General features: G+C 44.9%; 1 protein-coding gene across 6 annotated transcripts in view; it reads right to left on the reverse strand.

Annotated features, from left to right (window-relative positions):
* Positions 1 to 17,148, reverse strand: part of DIP2C (disco interacting protein 2 homolog C) — a 315,383-nt gene that overhangs the window by 127,425 nt on the left and 170,810 nt on the right. For 4 of the 6 annotated variants that reach the window (XM_066626986.1, XM_066626985.1, XM_066626984.1 and 1 more), the window contains exons 2-3: positions 8,508 to 8,579; positions 3,651 to 3,827 (exon numbers count right to left, since the gene is read on the reverse strand). In XM_066626986.1, coding sequence (XP_066483083.1) covers positions 3,651 to 3,827; positions 8,508 to 8,579 — 249 coding nt within the window. The remainder of the gene's footprint in view (positions 1 to 3,650; positions 3,828 to 8,507; positions 8,580 to 17,148) is intronic. The other 2 variants (XM_066626988.1, XM_066626987.1) reach the window with 1 other exon arrangement.

The raw sequence follows: 17,148 nt of genomic DNA on the forward strand, positions 1-17,148 counted from the left end.
TCAGACAAAATTTTCTAATTAAAATAATTTCATAAATCCTTAAGGGCGCATTCCTAACCAACTTTCCAGCATCAATGTAAGGGCAATGCAACTCCAAGGTAAGGGAACAAACACTTCCTTTCTTTGAGGAGACCTCCATAACTGTCCCCCAACTGCAGGATGCAGCACATGCCCCACTGGCACAGCTATGCCAGTGCTGGAAAATTGATCAGGATTGCGCCCTTGGTTTTATACTCATCTACAAGTCATAGCAAATTCCAGAATTTTGGCTCAAAACTTGCCCTCAGCATAGAACCAAGACTGATCCTGTACTTGCATGTACATATATGCAAGTATATAGGGTACACTGTGGCATTTCTCCTTCTTGTAAGTTTTTTCTTTTCTTTCGATGGTCCATCAAATAATGAATGAATAAAACAAAACATAAAACAAACAGATGTGACCTGAGAGAGAAGTTGAGAAGGAGTGGAGGCACGTCAATCAGCAGTGTCCACCAGCAGTGGCGTACAAATGTCATTTGGCACCGGGGCCCATATATTTTTGGCACCCTCCCCATGACAAATTATTGTCAGTAATAGTCATGATATGAAACGAATAATGGCCAGAGAAGAAGCACAGAGAGTGAACATTTTCTTTTTACTGAACTTATATATAATAGGTTTTGCATATGTAGTGAACATTAGAGTTTATAACCCAAAACAAAGCGGGAGAATTCCTATCAAGACAATGTGCAGTGGGCTTGTGGTCTATCATATATGCAAGAGCAGATTTGTTGTAATACAGATGAAAGGCAAAACATACATACATTTATGAAGACTACATTTGGTTTTCTGAAAAACAAGTTATTTATTCCCAGTTGTAATCCCAGTGTAATCCAATTTTTGTCAGATAAGGCAGTTGTGCTTTCCTTTTCTGGTTTTGTGGTTATAACATTTATTAGAATAGAGATTCAGTGTGGTTTATTTCGTTGCGTTCTGCATGAAATTATGCATTGAATTATATAGAACATGATGGTATTATTTGAAAATACTAAGATTTTAAAAATTGAGAGGCGGCCTCTGTCACCCCCCCCCACAACTTGGCACTCAGGCCAAGGCCCCCCCCCGGCCTCCCCATTTGTACGCTACTATCCAACAGTAGTGTAGTTGGGTTTGGCGCACAGTAAGTATAGCAGGCACTGCGTTGTGTAAGCAGCCCCTCCCACTCACTGTTGGAGCCATTCAGGATGGTGACGACAATGTACGGGGACTCTCCAACAGGGAGTGGGAGGGGTTGCTTACATAGTATGTTGCAGTACCTGCTGTACTTACTATGCCTTCCCATCAGCTACACTACTGGTGGACACCACATACTCCAGAAAAAAAAGGAGAGAGCAGACAACTCATGGTGTGGGGAATATACTCATGGGATAAAGACAGTAGCAGTCCGCCGAAATCAACAGACTAGAGCATATTTTAGTTTAAGCTGTACTGGGACCAGTGCTAACAATGCAAAAGGAGTCCTCCCTTGAATACTACATTTCTTCAACTTTGTTCCTGTAAAAGCTGCCTTAAAGGGAACAGTCTGCACCCCCCAGACCCCCAAGCAATGCCATTTTATTATTATTATTATTATTATTATTATTATTATTATTATTATTATAGCAAACAGTTTGAATTGATTGGATGACAGCCAAATGATAGAGGAGTGGGTTTAAAAATTATTCATCTTATTGACACCTGTGAGTGTGTGACATATAGGCAGCCAATTTCAGTTAATCTGAGGGGTAAGTGGAATGGGGTGATGATGAGGTGGGGAGGAGGGCAAATCAGGCCCCAGAGAGGGCAGGATCAGCAGTGGTGGTACACACCAAATCTGATCCCTTTTCTGGGCCAGATCCGTCTTCTCAAGTCAATGTGGACTTGCACTAGCGATCAGGCTGGCACAGGTCCAAGGTGACCCATAATAGCTGCTGGGGCTTGCCCCAAGGAGCCCTCCAGCAGCCAAGAATCCACTGTGGGATACAGAGGTAGCTGTGCCTGCACTGGTCCATCACTATACAGGGATTTGGGTAGGACTGGGCTGTAAGCTTACTGGTAGATTTGCGGTTAAGTTGAGCGCGTGCCAACGAGCGTGCTATTTTCCCAGCTAATGTTTGATTTCATCACTGAAGCTTAAAACTTTTAAAGCAAGAAAGGAGGGTGTAAAATCATAATGTGCACAACTGAAGTGCTGTGCATGTGCACTGACAGTATCAGCCATGAAATTTAAAATGATGAACTCGCCAAGAAGGAGAGGAGGTGTGGTGTTAACATAGTATCTTGTAGCACAGAGCATTTTCCTCCATGACCTGCTCCCCCATAAGAATTGTGCAGTAAGAAGGCCTAAACGTGGTTCTCCCTTTTAGTATGCTGTCTTGATTCCTTTGCATCTTAGGTTCCAAAAACTAAGGGCCCAGTCCAGAGCTGCACGTGCCAACTCCCTGCCGGCAAGCACTGTCGCAAACATGCTTTAAGGCACATTTGTGGGCATTAGTGCCGGTCCAGTGCTGGAGGTGACCCAGCGCAAACCTGAGCTGAGACACTGTCAGTCAGAGGTTGGTTGTCTGTCACCTGGGGCTCACTCAAAGTGCTGGGCTTCAGAGAGGTAAGTTGAGGTTCGGGGAGGTGGGGAGGAGGCACTCCAGGGTGGGTGGAAGGGGAGGAAGGTGTGCCAAAGGATGGCAGCAGGGCAGGAGGGGGTGGGACCAGTGGAGCTCAGCTCCCCCTGATCCAGAGCCCAAGGCATCCTTACTTCGCACCAGCTAAATAACTGGTGCAGAGTCAAGCAGCCCCATTGTGGAGCTGCTTCCCTTACTCGAGGGAAGGGGACAAATGTCCCCTTCTCCCAAGGAGCTGCTGCCAGTTGCCCAGTATGCTCAGGGTGCCCTTGCACAGCCATTTTCAACCACTGTGCCGTGGCACACTGGTGTGCCGCGAATGGTCCCCAGGTATGCCGCAGGAATGTGGGAGAGGGTCATTTATCAATAGGAACATTGGGGGATGTGATTCCCCACTGACAGCACAGTGAGCCTTGTCAATTGTCAAAAAGCTGATGGTGTGCCTTGACCATTTTAGTGCCTTGCCGGTGTGCCGCGAGATGAAAAAGACTGAAAATCACTGCCCTAGCAGCACCGTTTTGGTGCCGCAGCAGCCCCGTGCGCCAAGCAGCTCAGGACTGGACTGCCCATGGGCCTCAGCAGTGAAAGTGACCTCACAGCCCTACTTTCACTTAGTGCTTGCAAGCACATTCTTAGCCAAACAGAGCTGCAGCTGGCACACTCTTCCCCAAACCTGACATGTTACACTTCAAAATGTTACACTTCAAAAGCAGCCTTTGCCCACCACATTTTGAAAATCTGCATTTGTAAACTGAGATGGCACACACCTGTGCGTGTTTTTCAATATGTCATGCAAATCTGATGTCAAACACTGTAATTGTCATCACTCTTCCACCCAAGCGGGAATGCAAGTTGTCAGCAAACATGCAAAAAAGCTGTGCAGTTCTGGGATTTCACAGGTGGTCGTACGTTATGTAACCTCTTCATTAGCCATGTTAAAATAGCCAGAGGCCTTCCAACAGAGGATCATTTTCTTAAGAGATGCATTAAAAAATACATTGGTTGTGCTCACCAAAACGAAAGTAAAAGAGAGGCCGGTTTGCTGCCGCTGTGGTGTGCGGTGCTGTACGCTCTCTAGCTGCTGCTTCCCGGATGTCACAGACCCCAATGTTGCTAGTGCGGAGCGTCCTTCTTGCGGCCCCTTCACTGTGCTGCAGTCTACACCGTACCGCGGCAGCTCCATTCGCCGCTGTAACAAGTTGAAAAAAACTAATTAAATCACGTTTAGTTTTTTTACATTTGTTACAGCATCGGATGCAGCTTCCGCCCCCATGCAGTGAGGTGCGTGCACACATGGGCACGAGCCCACACACTTGCACAGGCATGCTCTCTCACACAGACACACAGACACACTACAGTATAGAGCCACATCATCAATTTCCCACTCTGCCAACATTGGTGTTTGTAATGCCAGCAAAGCAGCAGCAAGAGGATTGGATGCTGGAACAGGGGGAGCTGCCTGGTGCTTTACTGTCAGTCTGGTGGGCACTTTTGCACAACAGGAAAGGCATTATCCCAAAAGTTACATGCAGGATTCGGAAATTCTATCTTTAAATATATATATTTATACATCCCCATTATTAAATATTATATACGTTTTAAACGTATATATTCCCATTAATTGAGAGATCAAATGCCAGACTTTCTCAATGCTTGGATTTCTCAAAAAGGACAGATTTGGTAAATGAATGAATGATTAAAATAAGGTCATTCCAATGCTGAAGCTGCAGAAGGTGGCATCAATTGTTCTGCAGCTCTGTACCCCTTTGGAGACAATTTATCTTCCCCAGGTGGGGAAACAGCAATCCTCCTTTCATATGAACCAAGGGTAGTATGACTCCCATCATATGAAAACACCAATTTTGTACGGAAAGTACTGAAGACATATATAGAAAAACAAACAGGATTACAAATACAATAAAGATTTCCTAACTGTACGAAGGGACATGCTGTAGTTGAACATCTCTTCATTCCACTAACATGTTAAAATAACAGGTCATAATGGAATGCCTTTTGTCCATTAAAACATTTCTGCAAAGAGAGTCCATGTTTCTTCAGCAGATGTAGCAGGCAGGGCTGTGTGCATGCTATGGTTTTGTAAGAGTACCAGATCCTACCAAATGTGGCAATGGACGCAGATCTTAGTTTTCATTTTCAAAACAGTACAAAGGCCCAATCCAATTCAGCTTTCCAGCACTGATGCAGCTGTACGAACGGGACATGAGCTGCATCCTGGGGGGAGACAGGGCAGTCACAGAGACCTCTTCAAGGTAAGGGAAAGCTTGTTCCCTTACCATGGGACTGCACTGTGGTTGCATTGGTGCTAGAAAGTTGAATAGGATTGGGCCCCATGTTTTTCAGCCCTTGCAATTGCAAATACATTTTTGAAAGTGTGTCAAGAGAAGCCAGAAGGTTGACACAAGATCTTCAGTGGTTAGTAGCCACCACAGGCTCTTTTTTATAACTAACGAAACCAAAATAATTATGCAATAATAATTAGGCAAGTAAAAAAAGTTACTTTAAAAAAAGAAGAAAAAGGCCCCCCCTCCCCCTCAAAGATTTATCTAATTTGCATGATTCTAACAGGTTGCAGAATTGGTCTTTTCTTGACATAGAATTTGGATTTCCTTGGCACCAAGTTTCTATTGTTCTTAGTGTGGAATGCACTGGTTTGATTGAATGTCTCTATGTGCACACATGTGCAGATCTAAACAACAGCATGGTATTGTATTTCTCATCTTGTGACTGCAAGAGTAAGAGAGACTGGGGGAAGTATCTATTCTTTTTCTTTTTCTTTTGAAATCACTTGCTAGCCACTGAGTGATCTACACCAGGACTGTCAAATGTAAGGCCCCCAGGCCCCCAGAAGCAATTTATTCAGCCCCCGTTATAATTGGGCTCTCCTAGCATGATAACTGGGCTCTCCCATAACTTGAAATATGAACAAGAGTTGTACATTTTCTCTTCTGTCATTTGCAGCTAATGAGTTTCTATGGGAGAACAAAGTGCTTGTTTCTGGCCATCATCTGCTTAATGACATCACTTCCTGCTTACTGATGCCACTTCCAGTCCTCAGCAGGCAGCATGAATGTTAACATCGGCTGACTGTATGAAATGAGTTTGACACCCTGATCTACACCATACTGAAAAAGTCCTAATCCAACCTGAGAATGAGAAAAGGGTATTGGACCCTGTGCACACCAAGGTGTAGTGGCCTTAGGGCCCAATCCTATCCAATTTTCCAGCACTGGTGCAGCCGCGGTGCAGCCCCAACATAAGGGATCAAATGTTCCCATACCTTGAGGAGGCCTCTGTGACTGCTGCCCCACCACAAGATGCAGTGCATGCCCCATTGGCATAGCAGCACTGGCACTGGAAATTTGATAGATCGGGCCCTTAGTTTCTAAGAGATGCAAATTGTCTGACCTGGAAACCTTTTCTGAATGCATCATTGCTAAGCTTTTGAGTGCGATCCAGAGATCTTCTTTGCATGCATGTGTGCACATGAGCATTTGATCTCCTAGTTTATGACCTTCCCCCTAATCCTGTGATTTCTCAGTGAGAAACTCCTTAGCTTCTGACTGTAAGCCAAGACAATCACCTTTTTTTCCCCCCCTGGGAGCTTCCAGATTCTGCAAAGCCTATGGCCCACTTCTCATTCAGGTGGTAAACTTGTGCCTGGATTCTGCCACTTCAGACTGCAACTGGACATTGAGTGCTCTTTTGAACAAAAATTCCCTTTCATAAGGAAAATCTGATGTTAGAAGGAAGACCTCTAGCCAAACCCAGGCTAGTTTTCCATATGGAGGGAAATGTGTTGGTTTGTATGAAGGTTTCCATCTTGTAAGCTGCCATCTGCAGTTTGAAGTGGAACAGCTCAGATTACGCTCTCGCCACCGCAGTGAGAGCCACATCGAAGCCTGACACTGATTTTGACAGCTGGAACTTGTGCTCTGGGTCTGTTACCAAGTCAGGGCACAATGCTATGCATTTCTACTTAGAAGCAAGACCTATTGTGTTCAGTGGGGCTTACTCCCAGGAAAGTGTGCACAGGATTGCAGCCATAGCCACTTCAGTGGAACCTGAAGTCTATCATCTTGTGGGTTTAACAGCCTGACTAGCACAGGATACCCTGCTGTTCCACAGTCAGCTAAAAAGCATGGAGTTTGTCTCCCCAGACTTTCCCACCATTTAATGGGTCACTACTCTGCTGCTGCAAAATATTTTGCAGCAGCAGAGTAGTGGCCCATGAAATGGTGGGAAATAGGGTGTGACACGGGGGGGGGCACGCTGGGAGGGGACTGCCTGAGGTTAAAAATCACCTAAGGTACTCAGGAACCTGCAAGGGTCCCTGAGTACAAAGACCCTATTCCCTGTGCTTCAGAGCTGGGTGGGCAGGTGCCCCAGGTAAGCTGCAAAGCCTCAGGCTACAAGGGAGGGGAGGGGATTAACAAGCCACAGTAGTTCTTCTCATCAGCTAGGCAGATCTTCCTCTTTGGGTGCTGATTAGAAGAGGTCAAATTCCCCCATCAGGCACTCAGTGCCATGGCCTTCCTGTCACCGTAGGCTGGTGGCAAGCTTTTAAGCTTTGCTGCCCTTGTTGCCTGTTCTCTTGGCCATTCCCAACTCTTCCCCCATCTCCCCTGATGCCTACCTGTGCTGCCCTGCCCTGCCCACCATTGCCACTGCAGCAACTTCCAGGCTATCCAGATGTGGACTAGGCAGGATGGGGCATCTCCCAATGCTCAGCCTACCAGCCCTGAAATGGCTTTCCGTTCTTCAGTCCTACACCAACACACTTGGTCTCCATGGGGTTAAGGAACTCCATAACCAGACTATGGGACATGCTGAAACTGCAGTTAGTTTGGATTTTGTAAAAGAGAAGCCAAAAGGTGCCCTGTTTTGGGATACCCAGTGAGGCAGCCTGACACTATAACAAAGTGTTTGACTTTGAAATTCAGTGGGTCTTCTATTTTGCAAAATAATCAATGTGATGTCTGAGAAGAGAAGATTCCATTTCGGGGGGGGGGGGGAGAGAGAGTATGTCTGAAAATTACAAATGCGCTCTTGTGCAAAACATCTGGTTCGGTTTCTGGATGTGTCTGCCTTTGGCCACCTCTTTTTATGATTATTTATTTATTTATTTATTTATTTATTTATTTATTTAAGAACAATTTAATTGCCATGGATGAGACCTGCAATTCATCTGGCTCACTACTCTTTCTCTATGACAGTAGCTATCCCTCCCCAAGGGACCTTACAAGTTGGCCAATACAGTGATAGCCAACACCTATTTGACTCTAGCATCAGAGGAGTCCAGTCGCTGTCAATCACCTTGGCTAATATAATATTCAGGGGGCAAGCTTAGCAGTGAGTACAAGTGATGGGCATGATAACAGGAGGGGCTGTGGCTTCATGGTACAGTATATGCTTTCCATGAAAAGGGTCAAGACCTAGCAGCTATAGGTGCATTTGTAATTTTCAGAAGTACCCCCTCCCCTGAAATGGGTCTGAGAAAAATCCCTGTTTGAAACCCATGAGAGTGATGTATGACCCTAGTCATTTTCTCCATTAGCCATTTAGACTTTTAATTACAAGACTGATTCAGTTACATTTTCCATGCAATCCATAACTCTAGACACTTTAAAAAAGTACATACATCTATCGTGCAGTTATACAAGAAGACACACATCTGTGCACAACAATTTGGAGTGCACATGTAGAGTGTGATACATAAATGCACAACAGTGACAAATTCGTTTCTGCACTCAATAATTCTACCCACGAAATATATACACATTTATATACACATTGATATATGATCAATACACACAACAGTCTCATGCATTGCTTGTACATCTCTACATACCTGGAGGTTGTGGCAAGTAGGCCCCAATTAATTTTGATCTCTTCTTTTCATAGCCCTTCTGTGTGATGTCACCTGACAAGGAAAGGAAAGGAAAAATCAATAAGGCTTGAATGAAGACACAATCTGGCCACTCAAATGAGGTAGCATACACTTTTGCCAGTGTAGCTCTGTCTGTCTGTCTTGACAAGTGCAATGAATGAACAATTGAAAGTCCATTACATTCATTCTGCCTAGAAAATTTAATTTACACTGAAGTCATTTTTGGCAACTAATTGCCCAGCACAGTTATACCAACAGCAGATTGTCCAAGAAGCAGAGGGCTGCATTGTCATTCAGATATTCTCTCACACAAAACAACATCAGCCTCCATTAAGTCAATCAACGGTGGATTATATAGAATGCTTGGACTTGTAATGGCTGGCAAAAGACATTACCAATTAGCATTTTCTCCACTATTAATGGGATCCTTTAATCAAGCATGAAGGGTAAACAAAAGATTTGGAACTGTTGGTGCACCATTTAAACAACAATATAAACATTTGGCTGAGCTTCTCAGCACTGCTTCAAGGCAACAATGCAGAGTATCAACACACTGTGCTTCCCATGGTCAAACTATAAGGAGTTGCAGCAGCTACCCCTTCAGCAGTGCAAGCAGGATACACTTTCTGAGGGCAATTTGGCCATCAAAAGCTTCCAACTACCTGGATTTCCTATTTATGGATTTTAAATCTCTTTCCAAGGGGTTGAATTGTATGAAGAGCAAACAAAAGGCCAAGCCATTCCTAGCTGCTACTGTTAATTGTTTAAAATGTGTGCGTATGGATTACGAAGCTGGCATCCAATTTTATGTTAGCATTCTGTGAAAGTATTTTAGGATCTTGGCACCACAGCAGTGGAAAAACTCTACTAAACCACACCAAGTTCTGTGGATGTAGACCTGGAGGGCGTATGCACCGACCCAGGGTTTCTGAGACCTGTGCTGTGGCATCCCACTTGTGGAATTCTGTCACTAGAGATGTTTGCTTGGTGGTTTCTTTGCTGTCTTTCAAGTACCAGAGTAAAACTTGACTGCTTTTCCGGGCATTTTAATGTCTTTTATATGTCCTTAAGGCTTTGATCCTCTGAACTGGTTTTAGCTTCTGTAAGCAGTTTAGTGCTTTTAGATGCTGCTGCTGATTTTCTTGGGAGTTTCAATTGCCGTTGTTTTATTTTAGTGTGGTTTTACTGTTGCTTTTATGAACTTCACTGCATTTTTAGCTTAACTTTTTTAAAGTATCTTGGAGGAAGGATGGGACAGACATCTGCAAAATACTTGAATGAATAAATCATTCCCATGGATGGTTGGGGGTTGCTTGCGGGCCATCTCTACCTCCTCCTCCAGGGCAGAAGAGTTCCACTTTCAGGGAGCTTGTGAAACTCACTGACATATCAGTCTGGACACTGGGAAACACTGACCACCTCTTTCTCTGATCTAACAACAGGTGAACAAAAGGAGGGGAGGGATTGGCCCTCTTCCCTGAGTTAGCTCCACCCTATCTTTTCTGTCCAATTTGCAGCCCTCAGGGATCCCCAATCCAGCCCATGGGGAGCCCCCAGTCTCCAATGAGCCTCTGGCCCTCTGCAGGCTTGCCAGAACCCGCACTGGCCTGACGCAACTGCTCTCAGCATGAGGGCAACTGTTCAACCTCTTGCATGAGCTGCAGGTCGAGGGCTTCATCTCCTGGCTGATTAGTGCGGCTGCATCATTTCCCTGCTGGCTTGCCGCACCCCTCTCAGGCTCATATGGTGCATCAGGGAAATGTGCTTCTCTGGTCTCACCTCTTTGCAGCAGGTCCCTACTGAAGGTGGGCAATTCGGCCACATTTCCACCTCAGGAGTATGTTCCAGTCACTCCTGGTGCAACAGAATTATCCCCCTTCAGAGAAGGCTGCCTGCAGATTTTTTCTGCACGAACCAAGACTGTGGGTTAATCTCCTTTCCAAAGCAGAAGGCAGGCTCGGAATGATGTGCCATGTTTTGGCTAAACTCCAAGTCAGGCTGCAGTGGATAGTTTTGGAGCAGGTCGGAAGCACATGAAGCACCCAAGAATGGGCCGAGGGAGGAATTCATGTAGAGGGGAAGAGACAGAACAAGACGAGGCAAAGTAGGGTGAGGGGAACTGTATTGCCACTCCAAACCAGTGCTCAGACTGCCAGGACAGTGTGGAGACTCACTGGCCAGCTGCATCCCTGCTATTGCCGAGCAGGGGAAGCTTTGGGGAAAGATGCCCCAGTTGGCAGGTGTCAGTGACAGCAGGGGATTTAAAGGAAGCAGTAGGAGAGACAGGGAGAGACAAAGAAGGAAGTGAAGAGTGAAAGAAGGAAAAAGAGAGGCAGAAGGAGAGATGGAGAAGGAAGTGGAGAGATTCAGAGAGAGATGGAGATGAGAGGAGAGATGTGGGAGCAAGGTTGACCCTGATGGGGGGGCAGGGAAGGAAGGAGAAAATCTTGTGAGGAAAGGGCGAGCCACTGTGGCCACCAGGGAGAGCAAGAGCAGCCAAAGAACCTGCCCCTGCTGGGCTACTGTTGGTCCTTGGGCAAGGACCTGGCCTGCTGATGACAACCACTTGGACCAGGAAGTGCGGGCCTGCAGGATCTCCCTCTGAAGGAAAGGGACCTTGAGGGAGTGGTGTTCAAGGCAGGAGGGATGGGACAAACTGGCAGCAAACCCTTGACCAGGGATCACCTGCCCCTAATGACTCCAAAGCTGCCAGGCACCCTAGACCAGGGCTGTGGCCGTTTACATACAGATCCTGAGCCCATTCCCCAGAGGAGTGCAGCAGAACCGATATCCTAGCAAATGACTTGGGGTCTCTGATACCCCAGGAGACCTTATCCAGGATGATAATAATAGCATTACAAGAGGAGAGCCCCAGCATAAGGGCCGAGGTCAAAATAAGAAGAAGTGAATGAACCCAGCCAGGAGGACCAACTCTTCCCCTGTTCCTGTTTTGTCTATCCTGTAGCACCAATAAACAACAGCATTGCATCAGTTGTGTTCGGCCTGATATGTCGGGAAGCTTTCTAAGCCCCCTGCAGACTAAACTTTATCCCCCTGGGGAGGAGGAGGTGGAGTTGACAAGGAGGTTATGGATTCTTTCCCTCCAACCCATTTTGTCCTCAAAAAAATTCAAGCTGCTTGACGGTTTTTTCATTGCCAATGACTCAAATTCCCTGTCAGCATCTTGGCAAGAGGGATCCAAATGAAACAAAGCTCTTCATAAGCAAGGGCTGTGACTCACTGATTTCTCCCCCTGATGATGCAAACAGCCTCTCCGTCTACCCTTCCAAAAATACACAAGGAGACAAGGGATTCAGCCTGGAAGAAGTCAGTTACAGAAGTGAAAGGAGAAAATGCACTAAAAGGAAATTGGACACATTTCACAACTTAATGAATGCTCAGGTTGGGAGCCAAAAAAACTGAGCATCTAAGGCTGCAATCCTATACAACCCTATACATACTTATCTAGGGGTAAGTTCTATTGAATTCAATGAGACTTAGGTTGCAATCCTAACCACACTTTCCTGAGAGTAAGCCCCCATTGAACAAAATAGGACTTGCTTCTGAGTAGACATGCATAGGATCATGCCCTTAGAGCCCAATTCTATGCCTATCTATTAAGAAGTAAGCCCCATTATAGTCAATGGGGCTTACTCTCTGGTGAGTGTGAACAGGATTGCAGCATTAATATGCATGCATAGGATTGTGCATTAATATATGGGGGGGAGGGGTCCTGCTGTTCAAAACAAAAATCCTCAAAAATCCCACTTAGTGTATGAAAAGCCAAGGAATCTTTGGATCCCTGCCCTAGTACTGGAAATGTAATCTAACACCACAGCTCCCCTTTCTAGTATTATCTAATATCATTTCAGTTTAGCAAACCTAATCCCTTCTGCATTCAGAAGAAAAATGCTGACCTCAACTGTTAAGAGAAATTAATAGGATTTGTACAGTACCATTCCAGACAATATAATATATCACAAGTTATCTCAACGTCTTCAAAAGAGAATCTAAGGTAGCTCCAAATGTTCTACTTTAAAAATACGTAAAATAAAAAACTTTTAGCCAATTTGAGTTTTGCTCCCGAGGACTCCATTTTTCTTTTGTTATAGGCTAGTCAGAAAATTGCTGTATTTCAGTACAAAGTAAACAAGACCATCACATTTTCAGATTTTGAAAAGTATACATGAACTTTTCCTAAACGTACTAAAAGGACGATTTCTTTTCTCTTATGTCACGTTGGCCTGCTTATCAAAACCAAACAGCATTCTAACATATATTAAAATGTCTGTATTTGTTACACCTGATTAATGCATCCTCAGGTGAAACATATCCTGGTCTTTTGTACAATCTTACTGTGCATGTCTGATGTCACATGCCAGATGTATAATTTCGTTTAAGGAACAGTATAAAGAAATAATTAGTAAAAGCAGAAGCGGTTTTCAGCTTGGCTTAGTTTATGCATCTTCTTTTTCCTCCACCTTGCTACATCCTAACTCCTCCTCTCTTCCCACATTATTAGTTTATCTACTTACCTTTGCACCTCAATTACTTCGGCACATTCTGCACTCCCAAAGCCCTGCCACCTCTCAGAAACACCGCTGAAACACCCCAGCTATCCATCTAATTCTTGAGTCAAATTTTCTTGTATTTTGACAACCAAAGGGCAAGATGAAATTGCCTCAATCCTGGCCGAAAACCACAACTACAGAATCAAGGCTCAGAATGTAAATATTCTATATGGGTGCTCCCAGCACTGTGTGGTCCTTCAGTCTTACGAGAGCTTCCCCAAGAATGGAGCATTTGCAGGGCACGGCTTTTTTTTATGGCTCTGGATTACTGCAATGTAAACAGAGACCAGTTCAAGAGGGGAGCTTTCCACTCTCAACGTTTATTTCATTATTTGAAGCTGTAACTGACATGTTATGTAATGAAAGCAAATCATTTCCATTTTTGGAATTTTATGGCCATTAGGATTGCTTCTAATGTTGTTTTCTTTCCTTTATTGCTTTATAAGGCTGGCGGGGTTATCTTTGAAGCACAGATCTTTTTTGCAGCTGCTGCAAAGTCATCTTTCATCTCTCCACTTGCTGCTTAAAGCTCCTAATCAACACTGATTGGTAGTCAGCAGCAGTGGTTGGATATTGATAAAGATCATTTTTAAAGGGCAATTCTGGGGTGGGGAGAAAAGCACATATGCAAAAGGATATACATTCTCATCTTATATTGGAATGCGTACAGGTATGATTGGGGGAAGATAAGAGATCAGTCTAGTGCAGGCCTGTGCAATTTCCAGGTGCTTAACACACCACTGTTTTTGCAATTCCATACAGGAAGCAGAAATGTACAGGGCTTGTCACTGGCTGAGAGGCTGCACATTTGGTAGTGGATTCAAGTTGCGCAAGCCTGAGCAAGTGCGTAATACAGAGGAGGCAGCTCCACACACATGCACACCTCTGTCATATCCTGTGAGGAAGTAAGAAGTAACCTTCTGCACCTGATAGGGATGTATGAAAAGGCTAAGAGGGTAAAACCAGGAGCAGAGATCAAACACAGGAGCATAAGCAGTGTGTCAGCTTCAGGAACCTGCCAGTCAACAGGCTGTGGTTGTGGCAGCAGCACCAGCAACAACAAACATCTCTTTCTTCCTACCACACTCCCTTCCTCTCTTCCTCACACAAGGAACACTGCTACAGCAATGCCCTTGCATATCATAACCCCTACTCTTAGTGACTGCAAGTTCAACCCCAAGGAGGCGGGACAAGACAAGGGAAAATGTGCCTGAGGGGAAGAGAAATGCAAGTCTTCAGGGCAGGGGGTTACCCCTTAAAGGTCCCTACTCTCCAAACAGGGAGGCAGAGTTCAGGAGAGATAGACTGCAGGGATATAAACTAAGACTTCTCTGGCCCCTTTGAGAGCAATGAGGCCCCTTGGAGCTGTTCAGGGTCCTGCAATTTTGAAGGACATAGCCCAGTCTCACTCTTTGTAGGCCTCTACTTAGGGTCCAGCCACAACCTTGCACTTCCATGAGTGCCACCAGGAGCAAACTGAGCTTGGACTTTGACCTAGCTTGCAAGGTGTTCTGGAAAAGAGCTTGTTTTGCAAGCTTCCATTTAAAATCAAGCCAGAATGAGGGAGGCGGGTTTCAACCAATCACTAGATTTCATGGTTTGTGGATTTGCCTGTTCGTAAAGAATTGCAAAAGATCAATTCTGAATATTTTTGGAAGGGCCATGAGACTAATATTTCTTGTTTTATTTTAATGGTTTGTTTCCATATGCACTGTAAACAGTGCAATGCCTTTGTGACAGACTACAAATCCAAGTACATAAACAAAGAAACAAAGGCTGAAAGCTTTAATTGATTAACTGGTGCAGCTGATTGAATAAAGTCTTAATCTCCGATTAACATTTGGACTGTGATTAACTGGTGGGGGCGTTACTCTGGAACTTTGAACTCTTAAAGGACCACAGCCACACAGGCTAAAAAAAAATGTGCTGGTTACCTAATCTTATACTATAACTGATTCAAAGGAGCTTCAAGATGAGTTTTCCTTCCAGCTTATATCTAACAAGTTAGCAGAAAATTTTTCTTTTAGGATGAAACTACAGTAGTTGCCCTTCTAACAGCAAGAGACTAGTTCATATAAGATTTGACTACTATTCGAACTATACTAGCAAGACTAGTTCATATAAGGTTTGACTACTATTCAAACTATAAGAAAATAAGAACAGCCCCACTGGATCAGGTCAAAGGCCCATCTAGTCCAGCTTCCTGTATCTCACAGCAGCCCACCAAATGCCCCAGGGAGCACACCTGATAACAAGAGACCTGTATCCTTGTGCCCTCCCTTGCATCCGACATAGCCCATTTCTAAAATCAGGAGGTTGCACATACACATCATGGCTTGTAACCCATAATGGATTTTTCCTCCAGAAACTTGTCCAATCCCCTTTTAAAGGCAACCAGGCCAGATGCCGTCACCACATCCTGTGGCAAGGAGTTCCACAGACCAACCACATGCCGAGTAAAGAAATATTTTCTTTTGTCTGTTCTAACTCTCCCAACACTCAATTTTAGTGGCTGTCTCCTGGTTCTGGTGTTATGTGAGAGTGTAAAGAGCATCTCTCTATCCACGTTATCCTTCCCATGCAAAATTTTGTATGTCTCAATCATGTCTCTCCTCAGGCGTCTCTTTTCTAGGCTGAAGAGGCCCAAACGCCGTATATTGTCTACGGGTTCTCCTGCATCCACATGCCTGTTGACCTTTTCAAAGAATTCTATAAGGTTCATGAGGTAAGACTTACCCTTACAGAAGCCATGCTGATTCTCCCTCAGCAAGGCCTGTTCGTCCATGTGTTTTGAGATTCTATCTTTGATGAGGCATTCCACCATTTTACCCGGTATAGATGTTAGGCTGACCGGCCTATAGTTTCCCGGGTCCCCCTCTTTCCCTTTTTAAAGATCGGTGTGACATTTGCTATCCTCCAATCCTCTGACACCGTGGCCGTTTTGAGGGACAAGCTGCATATCTTAGTCAAGAGATCTGCAACTTCATTCTTCATTTCCTTAATAACTCTTGGGTGGATGCCATCAGGGTCCGGTAACTTATTGATCTTTAATTTATCAATGAGGTCTGAAACATCTTCTCTTTTAACCTCTATCTGACTTAATTCCTCGGTCAGGAGGGGCCGTTTGGGCAGCGGAATCTGCCCAAGGTCTTCTGCTGTGAAGACAGATGCAAAGAACTCATTCAATTTCTCTGCCATCTCTGAGTCTCCTTTTATCTCCCCTTTCCCTCCTTCACCATCCAGAGGGCCAACCGCTTCTCTGGCGGGTTTCCTGCTTCTAACATATTTTCTAACATATAACTATAAATTCTGTTGTACTGTAGCGCAATGACAATAAATTTACTACTACTACTACTACTACTACTACTACTACACACTATACATAGGAATGTGTTTGAAAAAACATACAGAAACAGCCCAATCCTAACCAGTACCAGCACTTGGAGCAGGGCCAAGTGGCCCATGTCCTATCCTGTGCTGGTTAGGAGCAGGCTACTTGGGGTAAGGGATCATTTGTCCCCTTGCTCTGGGTAACCCCAATGGGGCTAACCCCAATGGAGCTATTTGGATCTGCGTCAGCTAAATTTTGGTACAAGTCCAAGAAGCCCCATGTTGGGGGAAAGGCTCAGTAGGGGGAATAGGATACGGCAGAGGCCTCTGCCATATCCTGTCCCCTTCTGGGCCTAATCCACCCTCCGCCCCATGGCCTGAGCTTGTCCACGGGCAAACTCGGTGTTTCTACAGTACTTACTACAACTATCTCTTCCGCCTGAATGTAAGGGCAGAGATTCTTCGCTCACCTCCATCACACTAAGGTGGCAGGCAGCAATTTACCTAATGCAGGGACTGAATATAGGGGCCCCCAGTATCCACAGATCCTGTATCTGTGGATTCACTTATTAGATCGGGTCCGTGCCCCCTCGTGCGACTCCTGAGCACTTTCCCTCTGGAGGAAAAGGGTTGTCTGAGCCCAGCAAAGGCTACACTTCTCTGGGTTTCTTAATGCCTTATAAAGCATTTAAAATGTCACT

The sequence above is a fragment of the Tiliqua scincoides genome, chromosome 5 (genome assembly GCF_035046505.1).
Source record: "Tiliqua scincoides isolate rTilSci1 chromosome 5, rTilSci1.hap2, whole genome shotgun sequence".
Lineage (NCBI taxonomy): Eukaryota > Metazoa > Chordata > Lepidosauria > Squamata > Scincidae > Tiliqua > Tiliqua scincoides.